The 27,862-nt window shown below is 34.3% G+C and overlaps 1 protein-coding gene across 1 annotated transcript; it reads right to left on the bottom strand.

Moving 5' to 3' along the window:
• Positions 1-609: 609 nt before the first annotated feature.
• LOC128551813 (uncharacterized) lies at positions 610-27,862 on the bottom strand. Its single transcript, XM_053532730.1, has 7 exons — positions 27,527-27,862; positions 24,457-24,747; positions 10,845-11,156; positions 3,574-3,697; positions 3,265-3,314; positions 1,971-2,191; positions 610-771 (listed from the first exon to the last, which is right to left on the bottom strand). The coding sequence occupies exons 1-7, from the start codon at positions 27,591-27,593 to the stop codon at positions 610-612; spliced, it is 1,227 nt and encodes a 408-aa protein (XP_053388705.1). The 5' UTR covers positions 27,594-27,862.

Below are 27,862 nucleotides of genomic sequence, written 5' to 3'. Positions count from 1 at the left end.
TTTCGTCGGCTCTTCACCAAACTTGCTGAGAATATTTGTGGGCATTACATCTCGGCCAATTTCGATAACCAGCCAAATTGTACCAGGCACTCTTTGATTATAGTCCTTGAATTACTCGAAAAACGGGGAATTTAGCCTTGTCCGCTCTTTTAAGTCGAACAGTTTTCATCCGATCTTCATCAAACTTGCTGACAATGTTTGCGGGCATAATATCTCAGCCAAGTATTATTACCACCCAAATCGCCAAATGGCTGTTGTAGGGAGGTTGCACCATATACTTTTGTTAATGATGATACTCATATGAAGTGAAATAAATATAGAATAAAAAGGTTATTTAAGGTCTAACATTGTTCTGTATAATATATATTTGCACTCATACCAAGCTGGAAAAAAACTAGAAAAGGCAGGAATACAGTATTCAGTGAAACATTTTTAATTTAAACTATTATTATAGTAATATAAAATAGATATAGAATAAAAAGATTATTTACCATTGTACTGTACAATACGAGATATATTTGGACTCGTACCCAGCTGAGAAAACCATATTGAACTCGCCTAGCGGCTCGTCCAATATGGTTTTCTCAGCTGGATACTCGTCCAAATATATCATCGTATTGTAGAGAACAATGTTAAATAACCTAATAATATAGGTTTACTAATACAACACAATGTCAACTCACATGGATAAATCCCATTGTATCTGTTCAAAGGTAGGTTTTCAGGTTTTCTGGCAAATATGCATGGCTTCTGTAGGTCCGATGGTAATTTCTTAACCAAAAATATAATATGAATTTTAATAATTCTGTAGCCCTACTACGTCTAGAATTTTGGTGTGAACATTAATTTTCATAGTAGATTTTCAATGACGTTCTAGATAATACAAAGTTCTAAACGTTTCAAATCTCACGTAGAATGATCTTAAATGGATAAAATATCACACTCTGTCAATAATATAAAAAAAACTGTCATTATTGAAGACACCAAGGACGTCCTAAGTATATATACCTTTACATCAACCACTTTTCATTTTTTCAAATCTTTACCTAAAATAGCGGCAAATTTGCTCTTCTTTAGTTGGTGTCATGCATCTTATTTTCTATTCTTTTCATATTGACAATGGCTGAATAACAAAATTCTACATGCGATACCAAGTCATTGTAATGATATTTAGTCAATGTAAATGCGATTATATTATATACCCTTCTTAAATGCGCTCATTTGATTGATCGAGAGAGATGCATGCGCAGTTCTGCAAAAAGCGTTATTCACCCGCAAAAGTAATATAGTCTCTTTTGTTATCACTTTTCCTTTAATGTTTGGCATATGGGCCAGTCAAATAAGTAGCTTTGAGAATGGCATATAATATAACAATTATAGACTTATCTTTCAATATGTCTTTTCACGGACCTGATAGAATGATTTTGTCCTCGGACTGCGTCTTCCGTCAATGTAGCTTTTACAGATCCGAAAAAGACACATTGACCTCAACGTAAGTCAATAACTTTATAATATTGCCCTTAAACGCTTTTGAATGTGCGAATATTTTTCACCCATGGAAAATTTGACAATTTTAGCAGTAGAACGACCTATTTACCATGATGGGATAGCATACAGTGTGTGTGCGTGTGTGTGCGTGTGCGTTACGTATGCGTGTGCGAGTGTTACTTATCAGCAGTTATCGGTAAATATCAATTTCATAACGACGCAACCACACAAGGAAAAATATTAGTCAAAGTCAACACTTTTAACTGTACAATATTTACTCAAATTATGAAGCATAACCTAAAATATTTAGAAGTGAAAATTGAATTAAAAAAAAGAAGAAAAAGATCGTATCTCAATGGAAAAATTGTTTCAGTTATGCATTATATAAGAACACAGTTAAAAGCTACCGGTAAAAGAAATATGAGAAAATGGCTGGTTAGTAAGATGTGAGTTCCTAAGATATTAATTTTATATGTGTTTACCTTAAAGTCTGCTGCGAACGAATCCTCACTTTTTCCTAAAACATATGATAGAAGTTCCGATACTTCAACTCTTTCTATTTTTTCTATTATATCAAGGGAATTAGTGTATACAGCTGATTCGTTGGTTTCTTTTGGAACATCATCGACCTCCTGGAGAGCTTCAAAACGCGTTTCGTTAATGTCTAAAGACTGAGTGCTCTCTTTTCTCTGGCGGCCGTTACCTGAGATGTACAGTTAGAAAAGAAGAGTGGATGGCTGTAATCACCAATAAATGAATATGAAAATACGGACTGAATTAATTATAAAATCGTCGACCCTTTCTAACAAAGGAATTGTACTTCAGATTTTTATTAAAGTATAGAATATGGTGATTTTAGGTAAATTGGACAAGTTATATGAAAACAATTGTGTCTACACTAAACCCAGCTGAGCAAATATAACTCATCGACAAATATGAAAAACAATAAGTCCAGTACGGGATTCAAGCGTTTTCATTGGTTCTAAACAGAGGACTAAAACGTAGAAGTTACATCCGTGTGATTTGTAAAAGTTCTTTACATAAGAATGATAAAGTTACAACAATTAAAACAGTCTTGGCAAAAATGTAATCTAATAGATTACTAATTTAAAAACAAAAAAGTGCAACTCTGGGCGGACTTGCGATATCGATGTATGTCTTTTTAGATGATGACGATACTTGCAGTTTCTTCAATTATTTAGTTTGTAAACAGGATCCTGTCAAGAATTTTGACATTTTCTTGTAAAAATATCGACTTTACTCAGATTAATAAAAATATAGAAATTAAATTTGAACAGATACTTAAAAACTCTTATCATCCTTGCAAATACAATAGCGAGTAACGTTCCAAGAAAAGAATACATAAGTAGTATTAAAGTTGAAGTAGTGAATAACTGCAAGCAATTGAGATGAGATGAAAAAAAAATGAGGCATTGAGTTAACAATGTGTGCATGGTCGGTTGTATAATTTTTATCAAAAGATACACTTCCATTGCACAAATATATCGTTTTTCCTTTCATAAACAGCGATTCTTACGAAAAGCAGGCCACTCATTGTTAAAACAATTTGACCTGATTGTGCAAAAGTACCATAAAGTAACTTAATACGATAATCCTCGGACAAATAATGAGGACAATATGAAACCACTTGATTAATAACATCATCATATCTTAATTCATTGTTTTAAGTATACCTATAAAAGACAACAAAGTTTAAATATGAGTTTTCTTCTACACACTACACAAGCTTGAATAAAGGTAATGAAAAAAACTTACTTCCGAAAGGTACATTTTGGTAAGTCGAAGTGCCAGGTTCGGTTTTATGTCTGCAAAAGAATAATTTAGTGTTTTAACATTCAAATTAGTTAAACAGTACAAAGAGTTAGTAATGTGATATAAAATATTCACATCGTATGAAATCTCTATTCGTTACTTGCTAAGTGCTAACTGAACATTTCTACGAATTTAACAAAATATGGTTAGGGTTGATTAACCCTCATGTTTATGCAATCACCGCCACCAAACGGTCAGATCAGAATTAAGTTTGTCATCACAGAGTAAGGAAAAAAACTGTAAAATAATCACCTTTTTTTATAAAGATATATACTACCAGCTATCACAACAATAATTACTACAACACCAGAAGCACACGCCGCAACAACTCCGACATATTTTGAAGTTTCTATATCAGTAGGGCTTGTCACCAGTGCTTAAAATATATATAGAAATATTAAGTGAAATAAAACTAATAACATTTTTGTAAAATATCTTATAATAAAACTTTCTTTAACAGATTGAATTGATTAAAGAAAAATCGAAGCGATATAATCTACACAAAAGAACAATAGTAACAAAAAAGCTAGTCACTGATAATAAACAAGCAAGGTTTAAAACGGGAATACAAAATTATTACACATTTCTTTTGTTCAACTGCCCTCTTTGATGGAAATAGTAATGATAAAAAAGATCAACCAGTGCGTTACATGCATACTTAGTCATAGTACTGTAACAAAATGTAACAGCTTGTCCTACAAAAAAAGCGGATAAATAAAAGTTTGCCATAAGCAGCACATATAATGGTTTAAGTTATTAGATTTAATATCTGCTTACTAAAATGAAATTAAACATTTATCAATATATACACATAAATTCACTACAATACATCTTTTTTTAAGAAAATAAGGATTTTTGTTTAAAACAAACAACAGTGGTGCAATAATATCATGACTTAAGACTCACTCCGCGAGATCGAACGTGTGGTTTAACGACGTTCACAAAATCTGAAACAAAGTGGCGTTTTCAATTTCTTTTTTTTCTTTCTTTTATAAATAAGTAAAATGTTTGGCAATGAAATTTAAAAAAGAGTTTCAGTTGTAGCTAAAATTTCATTTTTTCGTGGTATGCGCTTAAGCAATACTAGCATCATTTAATAACAATTAACAAATCACAAACAAGCTTTAAGAAATCTTGTAATTTTGCACCAACACTTTGCACATTTGACTCTCATCATTTTCTTGACTTTTACTCTAGCATTACAATTCCATTATGTCATTTTATTTTCTGTGAAAAGCTTGTATGTTGTTTTGTCATATTAGCCGCGCCATGAGAAAACGAACATAGTGGCTTTGCGACCAACATGCATTCTGACCAGCCTGCGCATCCGCGCAGTCTGGTCAGGATCCATGCTGTTCATTTTTGATAGCCTAGTGTGTTAGAGAAACCGTTAGCGAATGCGGGTGTGCAGGCTGGTCTGGATCTATGCTGGTCGCAAAAACACTATGTTGGTTTGCTCATGGTGCGGCTCAATTATATAGCTCTGATCATTAGCGGAAGTTGTTTGTTTGTTTGTTTGTTTTGGGTTTAACGCCGTTTTTCAACAGTATTTCAGTCATGTAACGGCGGGCAGTTAACCTAACCGGTGTTCCTGGATTCTGTACCAGTACAAACCTGTTCTCTGCAAGTAACTGCCAACTTCCCCACATGAAACAGAGGTGGAGGATTAATGATTTCAGACACAATGTCGTTTATCAAATAGTCACGGAGAACATACGCCCCGCCCGAGGATTGAACTCGCGACCCCGCGATCCGTAGACCAACGCTCTTACCTACTGAGCTAAGCGGGCGGGCTATTAGCGGAAGTAGCGGAAGTAGAGTTTTGAAAGTATTGAAAGGTTATTCCGACGGATCCTCGTTTTGCTGTCATTCCTATATCCGCTGATGTGTTAATAGCGGCACCTCATTTAGGGTTGCCGATACATTGACACCGAATGTATGCGGGAATTTAACACCCTAAGAGGATTTAATCGCCCCCTATAACGTTTCCACAGTTTCTGTGACTTTTTAAACCACATGCCTGTCGTAAAGCTAAAAGAATGTGTCAGAAACAGTTCACCTTCACGATTGTCGTATTATTGGATCTATTTCTCAAGCGCCGTGCGCTCATAGAATAATTAGATTAACCTTACAGTATTAAATGAAAACTTGTATCGCACTAAGCGTAATTTCATTTGGCATCGCTGTAAATTACTCCATCTTTCTGTCACTCGATTTGGCTTTGTTTGAAACAATTTCGCACTTCAACATTTCTTAAACTGGCACTGACCCGCTTATTCAACTTTCAGTGGATGTAGCTGGACTACTTCTTAGGTGTCTACAGAAACGCTACCCTAATATTATATGTTTCTCTACTCAACCGTCTTTTTTTTGGAAATTATGCTCGGATGTACAAGTCTAGTAATTGCCATAAAACATATTTGTTATAGAAAAATCTATTTTTAGGCTCTGACACTATTGCACCAAAATTCTGACCTCTCATTCCGTGTAGTTATTAATTTCAGATTGTCAGGTGACACTAAAAATATATTTCTGACAATTTTAATGTTATCTTTTCGATAGTTTTCCAAGTCTTTCCTTTTGTAGGGCGTAAGTGCATTAAGCAGGAATGTTAGTATATATGACATGTAACTCTCGACTTGCTCCTGAAATATCTCTGTCTGTGATACACGATATATTCAAAGTATGAAATATATAGGCACCAGGTTTATATTGAGTACCGGTATACGGTTTAAGTACTGAAGTATTACTCGAGTACTGGACATTTTGGTATTTACTCGTGTGAGTATTGTCTCTGCTATATCAATTGAGTATCTATTGTGTATCACTTCAAGTACTCATGAATATCTTAATAATGCCAGTTTATTAGTGATTTTTATACCAGAAAAATGTTCTCACTCGTACCCTTTCTCGAATTCATTCCAACTCATATCATCCTTAAGCGATAATAACTGTTCCATCCTTTCTCATAATATGTACGCCAGTACAATTTGACAAAATCTATACTCTGTTGCAAAAGGAAGTGTGCACTTTTTAAATTTGAATATCTCTAGCTCTAAAAGACGTATCGATCTCAAATTTTCATCATATTATGCTCAAAGCATGTGCTATCTATATCTTGAAAATTTACGATAAAAAATGGGTGAATTTAAGGACGTATGCTAGAATTTGGTGCGAAAATTTTCCCAATAACAGAATTTCTTCAAACTTTGGATATTGAAGGACAATCATCTAAGAAACAAAAAAAAAAATGCAATAAAAATCATAGGTCACCGGTATCGAAAAAGAGTTATCTGCCCTTGAAAACGGCATTTCCCCCAAAAATGACGTTTTCAGGGGCAGATAACTCTTTTTTGAATTCTGTTATTGGGAAAATTTTCGCCCATCTCATATACAGGGAATTCTAGCGTACGCCTTTACGGTTACAAGCGATAGCGTACTTTTGCACGATTTGCATGTGCTGCCCAGGGGAAATGTACATGTCTATAAAAAACATGTTTGGTCACTTTCCTCTTGCCTTTGGTGAAAGGAAAAGCACATTAGATTACAAATATGTGCTGAAATAAAATGCTACTATTAAGTCAAACTCAGCGAATTGAATCATTAGCAATGCTATTTGGTGTGTTTGTTTGCTTGTTTTGGGTTTAACGCCGTTTTTCAACAGTATTTCAGTCATGTAACGGCGGGCAGTTAACCTAACTAGTGTTCCTGGATTCTATACCAGTACAAACCTGTTCTCCGTAAGTAACTGCCAACTTCCCCACATAAATCAGAGGTGGAGGACTAATGATATCAGACACAATGTCGTTTATCAAATAGTCACGGAGAACATACGCCCCGCCCGAGGATCGAACTCGCGACCACGATATCCATAGACCAACGCTCTTACATATTGAGCTAAGCGGGCGGGCTATTCGGTGTGACACCGTCACTTACATCAGCAGCACATTCGGTTGCCACAGGAACGTCATTATTCATCTGCGCCAACGATTTCAGCAAACTGGTCAAGATGCGGTATGAAAAATCTGAACGATCTTCAAAACGCTCTTACTCAAGAATGAAATAACATTCCTTGTGACGTCGCTCAACGTTACGTTAGGTCCATGCGCGACCGCATTAATACTTGCATCAATAGTAGAGGTGGTCACACAGGATATAGAAACAAAATTGCATTTGAGAAATGAAAACAAATTCAAAACACAGGCAGTAATTCTTTTGATAATCTGAAAAGAGAGAGATTTGCAACTTTTGTTTTTGATCCTTGTTGTCTTTGAATAGCCAAGAGTCCCTTTAAAGTAAAAATTTTGAAACAATAAATGCACATCAAATTTGTCATAAACTGTCCTAAATTTGGTACCAAAACATGAAGCACTTTCGGAAGAAATGATATTCTTAAATTAACGAAAACCAAAGTGTACACTTTCTTTAGCAACAGAGTATACAATTCAATTATATAAAAGAAATCACTTCAGCCATTTAGCATTTAACAATTAATGCCTTTAGAAATGCCTTCCAGTTCTTAATAATATTTATTCATTTATTTACTTACTGTTATTTTAATTACCCTTAGCCTTTGATTAAGTGTGATTGTTATTTGGCAGGTGTTCAGACTCATGAATATGATACAACACTAAATATTAAAATGTTTGATGTTGTTTAATTGAAGGAAAACAGAGATTATGACTCTGATTCTTAGAATCTAAAACAAAAACGAAATATTACACAGACCAAAACGTACCATACAACGTATGTCAAGTGTATGCATTTTTTTTTGTACTTTTCAAAACTATAACAATATTCATAAGTAAAAAAACTCATGAATACTGTGAGTTTAATAAAAGTACGTATATATGAATATGAGTGTCAACAGTTTTTCTAGAGTACTAAGTACTGACGAGGTTTGGGGAAATTGTACTTGTCATCATAATACTTGAGTACATAGTACTAAACAGAACATCTATAAATTATTTTTACATTTTCCAGAGTCAAATCTCAGTCTTCAAAGTAAACAAAATAGTACGAACAAATTCAGTTTGAAATATCATATTCTTTATATGGCATTTAGTCTTCTTTAATATATATTAACTCCAGTATCACCTTTTGTTTTCATAAAAGTACCATAAATATCATTTTTCTTTGTCATATATACAATATGTACACAGTGTAAAACTGATTGCTGATTGAAGTCATAATCGAACTGTTTATACATTGTTTGGAGATAACGTTGATTGCTTATATATGTAATTTAAGACCGAATATAATACTTTAGTTTTGAGCTGATCAAGTTCAAGCCATTCTCGCATACCAGAGGTCTACCGTGGTTCCCCGGATGAACCTCTGGCACATTTCGCCGATATTTGTGGTTTGGTTACACTACAGGTACAACGTTTCAGCCAATCAGCGTCGTTTCGCGACAAAATGTAGCGAACCAATCAAAATTGTCCGTGAAAAGCGTGACAGCGTCCTTTCGTATCGATGCCGACTTACGATGAATATTATCATTTCTTGAGGTAAATTTCTTAACAGAAATAAATCTTTATTAATCGAAATCATGGAATATCGCCTTTATCGGTTATTAGCAAGTACCTTGCTTACATATTGTTTGAAGTTTCAATTCGGAGTGCCAAATAGTGGCGAACATTGATTGGCTGAAACTAATCCCGGTAGTTATTACGAGTACGCATGTTCACTAAATAAACGATAGAAATAAATCAGAGGTCCGTCTCGGGATTTTGACGAACCTCTGACGGATGAGAATGGTTCAAGCATGTTACTGATGATTTTCTGAAACTTCTTATTTAATTTCCATGTACCCGCTCTTGTAGATAGTTCTACCTGTGTAGCTATTGATAGATTTTTAATCCCCAATTATAACTTGATTATTGCAGAAACAAAACTTATGTAAATGCAAAATAATTGTCAAATACATGCATATTGTATGATATCAGAAAATGTTTTAAGACTGATAAAATAAATTCAGATCCACTCTATTTAAGTTGAAATTTAGATATAATGTTATTTAGAACATATCACACATCATATATAAAAACAAGAAACAAGAGCTGTCTCCATAGGATGACACATGCCCCCGATGGCACTTTGAATGAATAGTTATGGCCGATGTTACAGTTTAGGACCTTTGACCTACGGACCTGGGTCTTGCGCGCGACACGTCGTCTTACTGTGCCACACATTCATGCGTAGTTATTTTAAAATCCATGCATGAATGACAAAGATATGGACCGGACATGCCCATCATTGCACTATCATGAAATATGACATTTAACGTCTAAATGTGACCTTGACTTTTGAGCTACGGACCTGGGTCTTGCGCGCGACACGTCGTCTTACTGTGCCACACATTCATACCCAATAATTTTAAAATCCATGCATGAATGACAAAGATATGGACCGGACACGCCCATCAATGCACTATCATGAAATATGACTTTTAACGTCTAAGTGTGACCTTGACCTTTGAGCTACAGACCTGGATCTTGCGCGCGACACGTCGACTTACTGTGCCACACATTTAGGCGTAGTTACTTGAAAATCCATCCATGGATGACAAAGATATGGACCGGACACGCCCATCAATGCACTATCATCAAAAATGACCTTTAACGTCTAAGTGTGACCTTGACCTTTGAGCTACGGACCTGGATCTTGCGCGCGACACGTCGTCTTACTGTGGTACACATTCATGCCAAGTTATTTGAAAATCCATTCATGGATGACAAAGATATTGACCGGACACGAAAATTGCGGACAGACCGACATACCGACAGACGGTTCAAAAACTATATGCCTCCCTTCGGGGGCATACAAACTCTTCAGTATTTACCATGAAAATGGACATTTAAATGAAGTATCACTAAGTTTTTAACCAAACATTTACTACATTCTGCCTTTTAATTTTCGTCAAAAATTCAAGGTAGGATGATTATTTGGGTAATTGAATGATCTCTAGTACTATGTCTATATTGGTTTTTAAAAATTACATGATTTATATGAGAATAGCATAATTACTTCCATTTTATGGTCTAATCTTAAGCTAATTAAGGTCATCCTATTGTGTGTCTTCTCCTCCTGTCAGCTTAAGCCTTCTTCAAAATAGTTACATATACACTTCCTAGCATTCTTCAGAAAAGTAAGGGGCCTCCGTGGCCGAGTGGTTAAGGTCGCTGACTTCAAATCACTTGCTCCTCGTCGATATGGGTTCGAGCCTCACTCCGGGCGTTGAATTCATCGTGCGAGGAAGCCATTCAGCTGACTTACGGAAGGTCGGTGGTTCTACCCAGGTTCCCGCTCGTGATGAAATACTGCACGGAGAGGCACCTGTGGTCTTCCTCCATCATGAAAGCTGGAGAGTCGCCATATGACCTATAACTGTGTCAATGCGACGTTAAACTCAACAAATGAAAGACTCATAAAAGGAATGTCTTTTGCCTGTAACCTATACTCTACGATTTGCAGAACGACATTTTCTTAAAATAATGTTTAGTTCTATACTTTCAGTTTACCTTTTTCACCTTGCAGGTAGAATGTAAAACTGTTAAATCCTACTGAGTTATTGTACTCGATCCGATACTCTCCAAAGTCAGATTCTGAAACACTGTTGATAGTTAAATTTGACTCAATGCTTGACGACCATACATGAATTCGTCCGCTGTGTTCTATGTAGTTATCTACCGGTGTATCCTGTTTAAACCAATTAAAGGTCGTTACACCAGAATCTAGGTAAGGCAAGACTCTGAATCGCAATGTTTTCGAACTGTGTAAAGCTGCTGAAATATTTTGCACAAGTCCCATGTCAGTGGATGGCTGTGGTTGACCTGCCATATCGAGAACAATACAACATGATAATAAATGAATATTAGATGTATACCTGTTTTATATTTTCTACATTGACATCTTTCCATTCTCAGTGACTGTTTTAAAAGGCACTGTCATTATGACCTACTACGAGTGTAATTATAAGCGTTAAACCTTCTGATTTCAATATTAGTCAGTAAACCTTAAAAGGTTCCTTAGATAAAGGTCAAATATATTCAAACCTCTGTGAGGCAGAAGACAGCTGGTGCCCCACGGAGTAGCTAACATAATATGGCCATCTCTAACCGATGTGGGTTCGAGTCCCACTTGGGGCTTAGACGGCTCATGTGAGGTAGCAATCCCGAAGGCTATTTAGCTTGCTTACGAATTCCCGTAATTGCACCACAAAATAAAACAACTAATGACTCAAGTTCACGTTTCACATGCAAAAATACAGAAAAGAATGTTTTTCAAAAAATGTTTACTAAGATAACAAGAGTGGTATAAAGTCACTATATACACCGGTCATAACAAATCTTAAAACAAATTCTAACTCCACATAAAAATACCTATCAGGAAGGGATAGGTCAAAAAATGTATCATGCATATTGTACCACAGGAAAGACTTAGTGGTATCTTTTTTTCGCCTACGGCCTGTAATAAAAAGGTTACAATATAAGCTTTTTATATATGGAAGGAAGTAATTCTAAGACTAGGGAACTAATTCTTACGAATGGCACTCCGTCTCATGGTGATAAAAATTTGTGCCAGGTTACATCAAAATTCATTTATGCATGAAAAGGCCTGAACAAAGTCATTCTTGTATCTGACTTTTGGCCTCTAATTGTGACCTTGACCGTTGATCTAGTGACCAGGTTCTAGCACATGACACTTAATCTTATGACGGTGTAAATTAGTACCAAAATCCCTCCATGCATGAAGAAGATATGATTCGTACAATATTTGTGGACAAACTGCCGGGGGCGTTCCCATACGACGGGCGTATACAGACCATTCACTGCCTCTCGAAATGTACATGGAGCAATCAAACTTGTACGGAAAGAGGGCAGGGACAATAGTCAGGAAGAGCCAAAGGAAAGATTTCTTTATTTTCTTTTTTTTATCACAGATAAAGAACGTTTAGGATTTATTTAACTTTCAATGTAACCTTCAACAATTATAAAATGAGTTTGTAATGAAAGATACGTTTTGAAAGTAAAACACGTATACTATATATAGATGGTTAGCTTTCGTGGTGAATTCATGATGATAACAATATTACCATGTATATTAACTCAACTACAGTTGCATTTCAAGGAGGTATTCATTCCTACATAAAACATGAACATTATGTAATTTTAACTTAAACACACACTGCTGAACTAAAACAAAACATCTTATAGACAATGCTATGTATCCTAATTATAAAATAGCTTTTTGGAGATACTTGAAAGATAATATTGAATTGCAGAACAAGAAACTATAAATAATATGCCTTGGATTGCCACAAAGAGAGAGATGAAAATATTAATATTACGATTACAATTAACATCAAAACATTAAAATTACAGACTGCAGAATCACAAAAGATATTGAAACAAATATGCAGTGTTCAAGGACTCAAAAAATCTAGGTTAGCAAAAATGGACTGTGAATCAAGTAAGAATCTGGATATAAAAATGCCTGAAAGAAAAGATATAAATCTACATGTCTTTAACAGGTGGGTACGTTTCGCTAGAGACTTTAATAAAATACAATTGTAAAGTGATCTATGAGAAACTAGAGCTATCACTAAAGGTGATGAATGTACCCTCCGCATGCACTGACACAGTACATTGCAATTTGACGCACACAAGATTGCATAATTATGTGGACTTTATGTATATAGACTGTATGTATACAGTATGGTTACAAAAAACAAAGTCCCATAACTATGCAGAATATTTATCTAAAAGAACGTAACATGCACCATGCACAACAAGGGTTGGTACTGATCAGTTGTGTGAAGTTTCATTAAGTTGTCTGCAAGGGTTTGGAAGATTAGGCGCGCACAAGATTGCATATGCAGACTGTATGTACATAGTATGTTAACAAGAAACAAAGTCCCAAAACTATGCATTTTTTGTTGTTGAAAGAACCTAACATGCCCCATGCACAACTACTGTTGTTACTGATCACTTGTGTGAAGTTTCATTAAATTGTGTCAAGGGGATGAGGAGAGATGGTGTGCACAAAATTGTGTCTATGTATATAGTATAGTAACAAAAAAACAAAGTCCCGTAACTCTGCAAAAAAAAAAATTCTGAAAGAACCAAACATGCCCCATGCACAACTACTATTGTTACTGATTTCATTAAATTGTGTCAAGGGGATCAGGAGAGATGGTGCGCGCAAGATTGTGTCTATGTATATAGTATAGTAACAAAAAACAAAGTCCCGTAACTCTGCATTTGTTTTTCTGAAAGAACCTAACATGCACCATGGACAAAACTACTATTGTTACTGATCACCTGTGTGAAGTTTCATTAAACTGTGTCAAGGGGATGAGGAGAGATGTTGCGCACAAGATTGTGTCTATGTATATAGTATATTAAAAAAAAACAAAGTCCCGTAACTCTGCAAAAAAAAATTCTGAAAGAACCAAACATGCCCCATGCACAACTACTATTGTTACTGATCACTTGTGTGAAGTTTCATTAAATTGTATCAAAGGGATCAGGAGAGGTGGTGTGCACAAAATTGTATCTATGTATATAGTATAGTAACAAAAAACAAAGTCCCATAACTCTGCAATTTTTTTTTCTGAAAGAACCTAACATGCCCCATGCACAACTACTGTTGTTACTGATCACTTGTGTTAAGTTTCATTAAACTGTGTCAAGGGGATGAGGAGAGATGGTGCTCACAAAATTGTGTCTACGGACAGACGGACAGACAGACAGACAGACAGACAACCTGAAACCAGTATACACCCCCTTACAACTTTGTTGTCGGGGTGTACAAATATGAAACGTCTGAAATACTAGAATGTGTCTGTAGGACACAGGATGTGTCCCCCACTCTGGTATATTTGTCACAAAAAAAAAGGGGAATGTTTCAAATGTTTGCAGTCTTAATGGGGTATGGCCTCTACAAATATTTTATGAAAAGGATTCATTATTCTACGCCATATACTTTTTGAGCTATGAACATCACAATCAAAAACTACTATTTGGCTATTTCAAGGGCCATAAGCACTACATGTAAGATTCTCAAGAACAATGCCAAGTGTGCAAGGACAAATCATGATAAAGACTCAAGCTCACTCCATGTACCCGGAAAGGACGTGTTGTGTTATGCAGGTTGCTGACGTGTTAAATTGCGGAGAAAATGACGAATGACGAGAGGTACATCATTCTGAGTCTGTCTTATTCATTTCGTAGCTAAACGAGTAAAACGATGACCAGGTATGTATGCAGCGGTCCTTTCTACACGGAGATGTAATTTTTTCCTACAGTAAAAGTTGGATCAGGTTTAAAACTTAAAAAAAATCGTGTCCAAAAATCAACAGTTCAATCAGTTAAAAATAAATAAAAATAATTACAGACCCTTGCGATAACTCAGATTTCGTGAATATGTTGTGGAACAATATTAGAATAATTACTAGCAAAGATGTATGCACTGGCCTTAGTACTTTTCTCTAAAATGACAGGGTTTTTTTTGCACTTGGTGGCACAAAATGGATCCACGAGTAATATGGTGAAATTGCCTGGATACTGCACGAGACGAACGTGGTTACTGCCCGTGTTGCCTTGTTATGTCTCCCACCACCACCACACAGTGGTGTGGGAGTCATATTGATTTACTCCAGTCTGTGTGCCTGTGTGTCTGTGTGTCTGTCAGAAAGCTTTTCCGCACTAAAGTCGAACATTTCTCATCTGATCTTTACCAAACTTCAACAAAATGTGTCTGCCAATAAGTGCTTGGCCAAGTTCGATAACTAGCCAAATCGGCCTAGGCGCTTCGGAATTATGGCCCTACGAAATGAATAAAACAGACTCAAAATAACGTATCTCTCGTCATTTGACATTTTCGCCGCAACTTCACACGTTACAACCAGCATAACACGTCTTTTCCGAAGCTAGGTTTCATAAATTTACATCGATTACCTTTTGTGCTTGGCACATATTTAGGTGAAAATGATCATTTTTTTCTATTTAAGGGGCCATAACTTAAAAAATAGGGGCTGGAGCTAGCCAAAATATAATGGGTGCGCAAGTTGATATCATGATAAAGCCTCATGCAAGTTTTCATCTATTTATATCATACACGTTTAGAGCTATGTGCATCACAAGTTAAAAATGTACATTGTTGACTCTTTCAGGGGCCATATCTCTGAAGATTGGGGGTGAAAGCAGACAAAAAAATAGGAGGTGCGCAAATTCATATCATGATAAAAACTTATGTAAGGTTTAATTAATTTATATGTAATACTATTTGAATAAGGCTCGCCCCAATGTGAAAATATGCATTTTTGACTGTTTCAGGGGCCATAACTTAAAACATAGGGTGTGGAGCTAGCCAAAATATAATGGGTGCGCAAGTTGATATCATGATAAAGCCTCATGCAAGTTTTCAGCTATTTATATCATACACGTTTAGAGCTATGTGCATCACAAGTTGAAAATGTACATTTTTGACCCTTTCAGGGGCCATATCTCTGAAGATAGGGGGTGAAAGCAGACAAAAAAATAGGAGGTTCGCAAATTCATAACATGATAAAAGCTTATGTAAGGTTTTATTAATTTATATGTAATACTATTTGAGTTAGGCTCGTCCCAAGGTGAAAATGTGCATTTTTGGCTGTTTCAGGGGCCATAACTCAGGAAATAGGGAGCGGACCCAAGTAAAGAATAGGTGGTGCGCAAGTTCATATCATGATAAAGACTCGTGCAAGGTTTCATAAATCTATATTGAATACTTTTTGAGCTAGGTGCGTCACAAGGTGAAAATGTGCATTTTTGATCAGGGGCCGTTACTGTGAAATCGTTAATTTCGTGGGCATGAAATTTCGTGGTTTTATGTCAAAACGGCAATTTCGTGGGGACATGAAATCGTGGAATTCAATCTTTGAACATAAAATGAGTGGAAATTTTACTTGTTCGTTGAGATTAAATTTCGTGGATTGGCAAAACCACGAAATCCACGAATATTAGTCCCCCACGAATATAAATGATTTCACAGTACTCTGGAAACAGTGGCGGATCCAGATGAAAAATAGGAATTGCACAAGTTAATATCATGATTAAGACTCATGCAAGGTTTCATGAATATATATCAAATACTTTTTAGCTAGGCGTGTCACAATGTGAAAATGTCACGAACTTCGGACAAGACCAAATCTATATGCCCTACCACTCATGGTAGGGGGAGGGGGGGCACAAAATCAAAAATAAGCACGTAAAGGCCTAATTTATCAAAGAAAAGACACAAGTTACATGAAGGTAACTTCACTTAGGATAAAATAAATAAATAAATAAATAAATAAAAATGTACATAACCATTGTGAAAAAAAAGTTGATTTCTGAATGTAACAAGACTGAGATTTGAATCAACATGAGCCCATTACATAAAGATATATAAAAATAGACCCCTGGCTGCTTCAACATACCTCATACAAGATGGTATTAAAGTAAATGTTAGTTGTGAAAATGCTGAAAGACAATAATCTAAAAAGAAGGCAAAACATGTGTTGTGATTGCAAAATTCAAAAAATACAGTGATAAGATAAAAGTTATGTGTAAAAAGAGGGATCTAGTGAAAAATAAGAAGTACGAAAATATCTATACTAATCATGACCAAACAAAAGCTGAGAGGAAAATGGCGAAAATTTTTAGAACAATTCTAGTCGTAATGAAAAACAGTGGTGTTAAAATGGTCGGTTCTCGTGTAGTGCCGTTTTCAAAAAGAAGGCTTGATCTATATCTGTGGAGATTTTAATAGCAGAGTAGGTGACTTGGAAGATTTTATACCAGGTGTTGAATTTATCACTGAGCGTCCAGGTTATTGATTTTAAACGAAACTCATATGGTGATATTTTATGGAGTTTTTAATTAATACAAATTTACGTATTTTAAACGGGAGGAATAATCTCAGAAATGATTATACTTCAGTATCGACAAATGGTTAAGTAAGTCAAGATAATCTACATCATTTTCAAGACCGAAACAACCTAAATAATAAGTGATATAGGTATAAATGTTGTAGCTGCTGCTAGTATACCTGACCATTCTATGTTACTTTTAATTCGAGTATATTATCTGAAAGCAATTCTGAAGTGTATTTGTATTCTGATGATGCTGATTCTTATAAACAATGTTCCTTTGATAAATTTGATGTAAGCAATGTACCACCAGGTTTTTTTTAATGATTCAGTTTTGTTAAAAAAAAGTCACTGATTTGATAAATACATTGGAATCTAACGTTTCTTATCAGGAAAATGTTGACACTGTGTATCAGAATTGGTGTGAACTGATTAGAATGGTTATGTATGATAAGATTCCGTTTAAAACTGGCGCTTTTGGCGTCAAAAATAAGAGGCGTAGACCCGGTAAGCCCCGGTGGTCTCAACAAACATTGACTGATTTATGGTCGGATGTTTGTGTAAAAGAAGAAATATGGCTCAGTTCTGCTCAACCCGGGGCTAGAAGGCGTGGACGGTAGCATGCATTTCCACTATCGTCCATGAATAGGCTCAATCAAACCGAGCCTGCAACATTTTCGTTTTTGTCGTGTTGAGTGACCTGTGAAGTTTCCACTTTTCTCTATTGAGATGTAAAAATATTGCTAGTAAAGAGAAATACAAATCTGATTACAACTTCGCAAGATTTTTGATAGAGAAGTGCAGAAATCTAAACTTTTTTAATGGTATTATATGCAAAATGAACTTCTGTTAGAATGTAATATTGGTAATAACAAAATTTCGGAGTCCATTGGTAAAATTGGTGTTTGTTTTTCTAAGTCTGATAAGATTCCATTGGAAGTTGTTCTTGGAGACGGTTCTATTTCCACTAATGTACAGGATGTTTTATTTAAGTGGGAAAATGATTTTAAATTATTGTATAACAATCCTGATACTGATGATGCTGTCCAATTTGACAACGAGCACAGTCATAATAATGTACATGTTAATGCTTTCAATGATAGTATTTCTATTCTAGAAGTTAAAAAGGTGGTTGATGAAGCAAAACGTGGTAAAGCAATTGGTATAGATGGTATACCAAGTGAAACTTTGAAAAAATTACACTGCTATTTTATTTCTACATGCATTTTTAATACTTGTTTTAATAATGGTACTGTACCAACGGTTCAGGGTAAAAATATTGTAACCACAATTCCAAAATTTTCAGCTTCTCATCCTAGGAATCCTATGTCTTATAGAGGAATAGCACTTGCGACAGTAATGCATAAGTTATAGTGTTATGTTTTAAATGAAAGGTTAAATAAGTGGGTAGAACGTAATTGAATTTTGGTGGATGAACAAAATAGATTTAAGAAAACGCGTAGTACAACAGACCAAGCTTTATATAATGTAATAGATACCAGGAAAAATTAAAGCAATCAACGTTTGCAGCCTTTATAGATTTTCCTAAGGCCTACGATTTCATAAATAGATGTAAATTATGGAATAGATTATGTAATACTGGTATAAATAGAAAAAAATGTTAAATGCTATAAAATTTCTGTACTCCGCAGTTTCTGCTTCAGTCAGAATATTTTGCTTTTCTACTGTATGGTTTGATGTTAAATCAGGCTTAAAACAAGGATGTATTTTATCACCTTTGTTATTCAATTTGTTCATTAATGATCTCGCTGTTTTTCTTAAATCTTTAAACATAGATTGGTGATGAACTTTTATGCATTTTATTATATACAGATAGAGCAAAAGGATTAAAAATCACGAAGACAACACATTCTTGACTAGTTTCGACTTTTATGTCTTCGTCAGAAATAACAATGTACAAAACAAAAGACGTCACGTCCGTTTGGACGCGAACGTTAACGTGACAAAAAGCGCAAATATAAGTTGTATTTGTATAAATGTACATATAGTTACGGATCATAATGATACGGCGGGTATTTATTGAAAAACATATTTATTCAATATGACGTAGAGAATAAATGAAACCCAACATATCTACATGACAAAGTTTGAAGTATACGTGTGAAGCATATAAAAGCGAGAATACTTATGATTATGGTAGTAAATTAACATTAATTTACAAGTTTATCACACATATATATTTACAGAAACAATTGAAAAAATAAAACTTTAAAAAAGAAATACAATTTAAATTAAAAACATGCAGTCAAGTGGTGGAAAGATTATATGCAGATGACAATGTATTACTAGAAGAAAATGCTGCTGATCTGCAAAAGCTGTTGAATGCGTTACGTGACCGGTGCAATTTAATGATATTAACATTAATATCTCTAAATGCAAGATCATACATTTTAGACCACCAAGTTGTTTAAATACAGATCAGGTTTTTACATGTGGTAATGAAACACTTTTAATAGAAGACAGAGTTAATAAACGGATTGTAGTCTGGGCTAGTTCTAAAGAATTGGTTTTATTATGTGAAACAGAAATTTCAGGAGTGTAATATTACTTTCAATATACAGAGTTATAAGTCAAACGTTGTTGGTAACATTGAGAAATGCATTATGGAAAAATATGATAAAGAGTGCTTTAACGGTATCTATAGAATAAGTAGTAATAGTGGTTTAGGCAACAATAAATTAAGGACATACTGTACATTTAAATCTGAATTTATTGTTGAGGATTATTGTAAAATTATTCTGCCAAGAAAACATATGTCTGCCTTATGTAAATTTCGATGCGGTGTTGCACCAGTACGTATAGAAAGTGGTAGATATGAAAATTTGCAAGTTGAAAATAGAGTTTGCCCATTCTGTCCAAATATTGTGGAAGATGAAAAACATTTTATTTTGAAATGTTCCATGTATAATGATTTAAGGGAGTCTCTTTTAAGTTAGTAATTAAGGACAATGAAAATTTCAAGAATTTGTCAGAACAAGAACAACTGCAATATCCATTTACTAAGTCAATGTTAATAAGATCTGTTGCCAAAACCTGTTGCGAACTTTTATTTAATATGTAAATAATCCTACATAGAATTTTAGACCTTTTTTACTACATTTGATTAGTTTTATTCACTATCTGAATTGCTATGATGGTACATTTCTATAGGAAGTGAGTATTAACCATGTTGGTCTAGATTTTATCTGATTAGTAGAATCCTCTTTTTAAAAAAATCAAATTTGAAGTATTATCCATTATCTTAAATATATTTTAATGCACTTGTTTGCTATTCTTTTATTTTTATTTTTCATAGTTTATGTAAACTTTCTTAGTAAATCTTTTTTAGACATGAACCAGTCAGGATTAATGCCAACTTCAAAAATCTACCTTGTGTCTATTAGTATGGTTTTTGGTACATGTCTGGTAAACTACTGAGCTACCTCTTTAAGAGGTATACGGTAAAGTGCTCTGTCGCAACTTTCGAGGTAGTGCACGTCGCGATAAAAGAACATCAATAAAGGGGAGTGTCATCATATTTTTTTGCATTTTTACAAGCAGTGTATCGAATATCAAATATCGGGGAATGGTAGGCGCTGTAAATATGATTTAACTTTACAGAGAACTTTTTTCTAAGTTTGCTAATTCATTCTTAATTTGTGGTCGTGGTGATGTTTACCAACAAGCTGATTTAGCAGTAAATTTGGCCATTTCGTCACGAAAGCATTTTCATTGTCAAATATTTACATTTTAACTAATATTAAGAAGCAAACCGAGTAGGCGTGAGATAGCTGTAAAATATACAATGCATTTGGAAATAAAATATGTACCGAAAATGGTTCGGGAGTAAAATTATTCACATTTTATTTTGAGAGATAGCTCTGTCGTGAAGGAGATAGTCATGTCGCTAAGGAGATAGCTCTGTGTTGCATGAACAGAGCTATGTGTTCATAATTTAAACGTTTGAATATTTACTTTGGGTGTCCTCACATGAAATGATATAAAATTACTGTTCCATATGATATACATATGTATAAATATTTAGTGTATTGTTTTTATAAAGGTTTTTCATGAGGTTATAATTGTAAATTTTGAATAGTTGTACATTTTGTTAACTCTTTTGCTCAGGTGAGTTATTGTGATCGCTCGAAGTCCGTCGTCAATCGTCTGTCTGTCTGTCTGTCTGTCTCTCTGTCAATATTTATCTTGTGTATGCAATAGAGGCTGTATTTTTCAGTTGATCTTCATGAAGTTTAGTCAAAATGGTTGTTTTGTTTAAATCTAGTTCAGATAAGAAAATGTATTACGTGGGGTCAAAAACTAGATCAAATTAAAGAAATACATTTTCTATGCAATAGGAACTGCATTTTACTCTCTATCTTTATGAAATTTGATAAGGATGTTTGTCTGGATACAATCTAGAATAAATTTGAATATGGGTTTACTGGAATAAAAACTAGGTCACCTGGATAAATCAAAGGAAAGCTTTGAATATGTGATAGAGGTGGAAGTTTTTCAATTGATTTTCATGAAATGGTCAGAATGATTGCCTTGATAAAATCTATGTCAACTTTAAATCTGGTTTATCTTGGACCAAAAACTAGGCCACTAAGAAAAGAAAAGAAAAAAATGTGTTTGCAATTGAAACTGTATTTTATACCAGATCTTTATGAATTTTGATCAGAATGTTTGTCTGGACGAAATCTAGGTAAAATTGAAATATGGGTCATCTTAGATAAAAAACTATGTCACCTGGTCATTTGAAAGAAAATCCTTGTGTACGCAATAGGGGCTGCATGTTACACTGAATATTCATAAAATTTAGATGATGGCCTCGATAAAATCTAGGTCAAGTCTGAATATTGGTGATCTTGGGTCATAAACTAGATCGCTAGGTCAAATCGAAGGACTGCATTTTACAATGGACGATATATGAAATTCAATCACAATGTTTGTCTGGATGAAATCTAGGTCAAGTTCGAATATGGTTAATCTAGAGAGAAAAACAAGGTTGTCTGGTAAAATCTTAATAAAAATCTTTTATGCAATAGGGGCTAAATTTTATACTGGATATTTATGGAATTTGATCAGAATGCTTTTCTTGATGAAGAGGAGTATTAATAGGGGTCATCTGAGGTTCAAAACTGGGTTACCCAGTTAAATCAAAGAAACATTCCTGAATGCAGTAGGGGTTACATTTTAGGCAGGATGTTCATGAAATTTGATCATCAAAGTGTTTGCTTTGATGAAATCTACGTCAAGTTAAAATATTTATTATGCAGATTCAAAAACTAGGTCACCTGGTCAAATCAAATAATAACTTTGTGTATATAATGGCGGCTGCATTTTCAGTGAATCTTCATGGAATTTGATCAGAATGTTTGTTTTTATGAAATCTAGACCATGATTAAATAGGGGTCATCTTGGTCAAGAGCTAGGTCATCCAGTAAAATCAAAGAAAAACTCTGTGGATTCAATAGGGGCTGCATTATCCAAGATGACCCATACTGACGACGGACATCGAGCGGTCGCAATAACTCACCTGAGCAAAAAGGTTAACAGAATGTACACCTATTCAAAATTTACAATTATAACCTCATGAAAAACCTTTATAAAAACAATACACTAAATTATGAACACAGAGCTCTGTTCATGCAACACAGAGCTATCTACTTAGCGACATGACTATCTCCTTCACGACAGAGCTATCTCTCACAATAAAAAATGAATAATTTAACTCCCGAACCATTTTCGGCACATATTTTATTTCCAAATACATTGTATATTTTACAGCTGCTGTGGATTTGCTATCAATGATAAAATATAGTTGGCAAATTAACACCACAAAGAGTTATAATGTATTTAGGAAAGAACATATAAGGAAATATTCAATATCAAAAGAAAGAAATTAAGCCTCTAGCCTCAGCGGACATTCCTTCGTTTATTCCACGGAAGGTTGCACCAGGTTATATGATGTGCTGTACAAACAACATGGCGTTAAATATATACTTGGAAACGAACGAACAGTTATTGAAACTGAAAGCAACTATTTGACTTCCTTATTTATTTACAAACTACATTCTTCGGTAAATCGAAAACAGGATCGATCACTCTCTTCTGTGCTTTTCAGGACAACACTGTTCTTACGTGATAACAGACCTGAACCTTAAGCCACTGAACTCGAATATGTTACCTAGAAGTAAAGTAACAGGGTACTTATACATCCTTACAATATTCAGTAAAAAGTGACATAGTATGTTGACTTCAAGTGTGAGATCCAGTCAAGACTTGAGTATTCTTAAGTATGTTGCAATTGTACAAAGTAAGAGTATGTGTGAAGTAATGAAATACTTTCGTTCAATCGTTCAAAGTAAGAAGGTTGAACAATTATCGCGCATTTAGGTAAATTGACTCAATAACATTTTAATGTTTAAAACTGGTCTCTGTCCTATGATTCTGATTAAGAGTGATTCACCCTTAGATTCAGAATGATTGATTTTGATTTATGATTTTTTTTCGTTATATTCAGTTGCAGACGAATCATTCATGCATGTCTTGGAAAAATAGTATACTCTGTATGTAAAGGTCATTTCAGTTTTGAAGGTAACACATAGTTTCACAGGTTATTAAAAAGAATTAAATAACCTTCAGCTAGAGATGACATCTCCTGAAACATGCTACGTTCAGATGTGCCTTGTAATAATAATGAACGTCTCTGTTTTGAAATCGATTCAGTTTAGGAGACGGCCGTGAAGTGTTGAAACTTACGCTACCCTAATACCTCTACCATACTCTTTGCGGCCGGAAAAAATACATATACAAATGGTAGTTATCGTTTAGAATTTAAGTTTAGAATTTCTCTTGAGGCTTAGATAGGCTATACAATACTTTTCTTTCTAAGTATAAGAGGACAGTATGTTAAGTTGTGACCCTTCTTTATACTTATAAATATGTATGCGACGGTAGATATTACCATTTTGCATAAGAGTATATAAAATGACTTTTAAGATCGGATGTTAGATCAGTAGTTATGACAAATACAACACATGTTTGATACTACTGCTCTCCTGTGGTACATCTGACGCGCGAGAACAAGCTTTTAAAATGCATCTTTGACAATTTGGCTTTTGTTGCAAATATATCGTATTGTCAACAAGAACAAACCTTTATCGGCCATGAATTTAATTCATAAATATAGCAAATAGTAACTGACAAAATTGAAATAAAATAATACTTACATTTAACATACACAGTGAATTCCCGTGTTGCATTTGAGCCATAATTGTACTCGTTTGCTCCGGAACAAACATAAATTCCAGCATTGGAACAATTTGCCTCAGACAACTGGAAAAACAGGCTGTCACTTCCTGTTGTATCATTTAGTATTTCCCCATTAAATGAAATTGAAATGTTCGACTTTGGATTGCTTTCAACGTTGCATAATAAGTTAACACTATCAGCAACATTAATAGTCATATTCCTGTGGTATTGATGGTCTGTGGTTGCAAAACTCTTTATTGTAGTTTTATCTGAAGTCAATAATCATAAATATTTTGATTTTATACGTCGTTTTAAATAATTCATATCAACTAAACTGCAACGCAATTGATGGTCCTGAACTTAATGCAAGCCAATTAATTATTGTTTATAGATTTCAACGCATTACATACCAGCTGGATGTAATCAGTTATCGGCACCTGTCTGAATGTATTTTTTTAAAATAATTATAGTGTTTATGAAAAAATCCTTCCAAAGGCACATATTGTGCAGGATGATTTCAGTTGTGAAAATTTATGCGCAGCATTTTATAGAAAATTTTAGGACAGTTTCATATATAGTTTTGCGAACATTCTGAAGAAATAGTTTTATTCAATTGAAGTCTTAATGCAAGATATATTTTGCTATAATTCATACTAAATAGCATTACAATATAATAGAGAAGAATCTTAAACGATAGAAAAATACTTTCATCCTTAAAAGGTACGGAAAATATAACACAATCACGTAAAATGACCGAAGGACCGTTAAAGGTGTCGCCATTTTCCATCAATATGTTGCCATTTCTGCACCTGCGATAAAACTTTATCACACATCTGAAGATATATTATTAAACGGCAAATATGTCAGTTTCAATACGGATTCATAACCTTGATATCAAAGTTACAAATTTTGTTACTCTCTTACAGCATATTCTGAAAACGTATGTCAGAATGATTAAAAGTATACAAAAATCTTTATGTTCGAATCGTAATTGCCAAAAAGTTGATTATAAGGATAAATTCTGCCACTTTCCTTATGCGTTGTTCAGAAATATAATTAGTTACTAAGTTATGGAGATTTTGCGCCTATAAATAAGTTACCTATTTTTGTGATTTCACATAGTTACATGCATTGCATGTATAAGATTAGTTCAAGGTTTAACGGGGATTATGTTCGATATAGTAATTGTGAGCTTTTAACTTGTGAAATGATGTAGTACAACAGATCTTCCCACTAACACGTTTATCTATATTTTTTCCATGACAAAACCAATTAATATTTACTTGATGAATATTTTTTTTTTGTAGAAGTGTTTTTAACAAGGGAACTTAACTTTTTACACTTTATTTTCCCTAAATTAAAAAAATAGCAGTTAAAAACGAACAAAGTACAGATACTAAGTTGACTAAACAGCAACCTCTTTGAAATGGCCACAATTTTGATGGCCTCATACCTAACTCTTTATCTAACCCTTTCGCGGATCTTGAGAAAGGTATGGGAGTTTGCGACAAAAGATATCATTCCACAATGTCGTATAGGTGGCGATGTGGACCATTCTGCCTTTTCGACATACTTATACATTATGATTAATGTAATATTTATTTAGACTTTAACTGTTTTTCTACGTATTTTGAAACAACTATAAAATAATATCCAGGATGTATACCCTCAGACTGATGTCAAATTATACAAAAATGCATAAAGAAATCGTTTGTTACTGTCAATGTAAATAGAAATGTAAACGACAAAAGAGAACTTAAAAGGCGGGACTCTCTTACAGACACATGGATTGAATTTGAAAACCAAAATGGACTGGAAATTTTAACAGCTCTGAGGAAAAATATGGAAAGATTGATTATGTTCCCGACACGAAACTGAGCAAATGATAGTTATTAGAAGAAGAATACGCGACTAAACTATGTAATAGTGGACTCAGATTCATTGCATTGCATTTAGTGAATTATGTTAAACCGATATATTAATAACTATGAAATATGAGTATATTTATAAAAATATCTATACTGTTATTGAAAACAGTAATAATGCCATCATTCAGTTTAAAAAATTTAACCTTTTTTCAGGAATTCTTGATCGACCTGAACGATATATACTTGTTCCTCCTACCCTTTCCTCCCACTGAACTGTGTGAAATTCACTCTGATAATAGTCTAACGGTACAGTACAGCTATATCACGATAATGCAACATAAATTTAAGAAGCTATTTAGACATTCTAGCTTAAAACTGCAGTTCTTGTCATTTTTCGGGGCTGTTATAGCAAAGGAGAGAACGTGTATTAACAGAGAGATTCTCGCGCTCACGTGCTGTTATAACACCTTTCATATATGCGCGTTCCATGGCAAAGTGTAAACTTATTACGTCCTCAAAACGGATAATAAATGACGTCAACGTGAAAAATAGCTCAGATTTTCCCGCGCAGTTTACTGAAATATTTGTTAGTATTTTTCGCGCTTTATGCTAGAAAAGCGTTAGCGCATGCTCATTGCACGTTATAACATCTTCAGAATCCTTATGGATACGTTGGTACCCGAGCCCGTAGGGCGAGGGCACCAATATATATCCATTGGAATTTTGAAGACATTATAACACGAAAATACATATGATATCCCTATATTAAATACATTGTCTTGGCCGATATATGTCGCTGTTAATTTGTAACTACAAACTTGTATTTGCCTTTTTTCAATGTCATGCAATTGAATTTTCATTTGCTGTCAGTGAAATACAAAATAATACAGTTACTCTGCGGCGCGTCTTTGATACTTTTAGATACAGTTTTAGAGAAGAAGGTTGTACATTCGCTGCTTATTTATTACAGGTCGGAAATCTTAAGGTAAAACAATAATATGAAGCAAATCTAAAGCTGACTAATAATTGGTTTTATTGAACTGCAAATTGAATATAGTCGGACGAAAGAAAATGATACGAGGCACTTACAGTACTACACAAAGTATATATTAATAACAAAATAACATGAGAAATAAAAATATTGAAACACAACTTTTGGCTATGCATATACTATACTTACACACTATATTAAAATAAAGGCTCTGGTTGCTTTTGCTGTCTTCCATCTCTCCAAAACTGCGATTCATGGTGTTATATGCAAAACATATGTAAGGTCCTTTTTTCTTTCTACTAATATTATACACCCTGAGATGCTGACCTGACTTGCTTGAATTTGACTCTGGACTAAACCAATAATACGAAGACACTGGATTACTGTTTGCTGTGCAAGTCAAGTTGAAATTACTGTTTTCTTTTATAGACGTATTGTTTATTGCATTTAGACCGGATGCCGACGTGTTGCTGAATGTTATTACTATTGATGGCTGAACTGAAATTAAATTACATGTACAATTTA

The sequence above is a fragment of the Mercenaria mercenaria genome, unplaced genomic scaffold, assembly GCF_021730395.1.
Source record: "Mercenaria mercenaria strain notata unplaced genomic scaffold, MADL_Memer_1 contig_1730, whole genome shotgun sequence".
NCBI classification, from domain to species: domain Eukaryota; kingdom Metazoa; phylum Mollusca; class Bivalvia; order Venerida; family Veneridae; genus Mercenaria; species Mercenaria mercenaria.
The sequence above is the reverse complement of the archived record's forward strand: the minus strand, read 5'-3'. Positions and strand labels throughout refer to the sequence as shown.

What these genes read in the sequence shown, in the direction of transcription:
- LOC128551813 (XM_053532730.1), bottom strand. Translation starts at nt 27,593, where the DNA reads ATGAATCGCAGTTTTGGAGAGATGGAAGACAGCAAAAGCAACCAGAGC. An exon ending in ATTCACTGTGTATGTTAAAT is followed by an intron (nt 11,157 to 24,456) that starts GTAAGTATTATT and finishes TCGATATGGCAG; the next exon opens with GTCAACCACAGCCATCCACT. An exon ending in ATATATCTTTATAAAAAAAG is followed by an intron (nt 3,315 to 3,573) that starts GTGATTATTTTA and finishes ATTCTTTTGCAG; the next exon opens with ACATAAAACCGAACCTGGCA.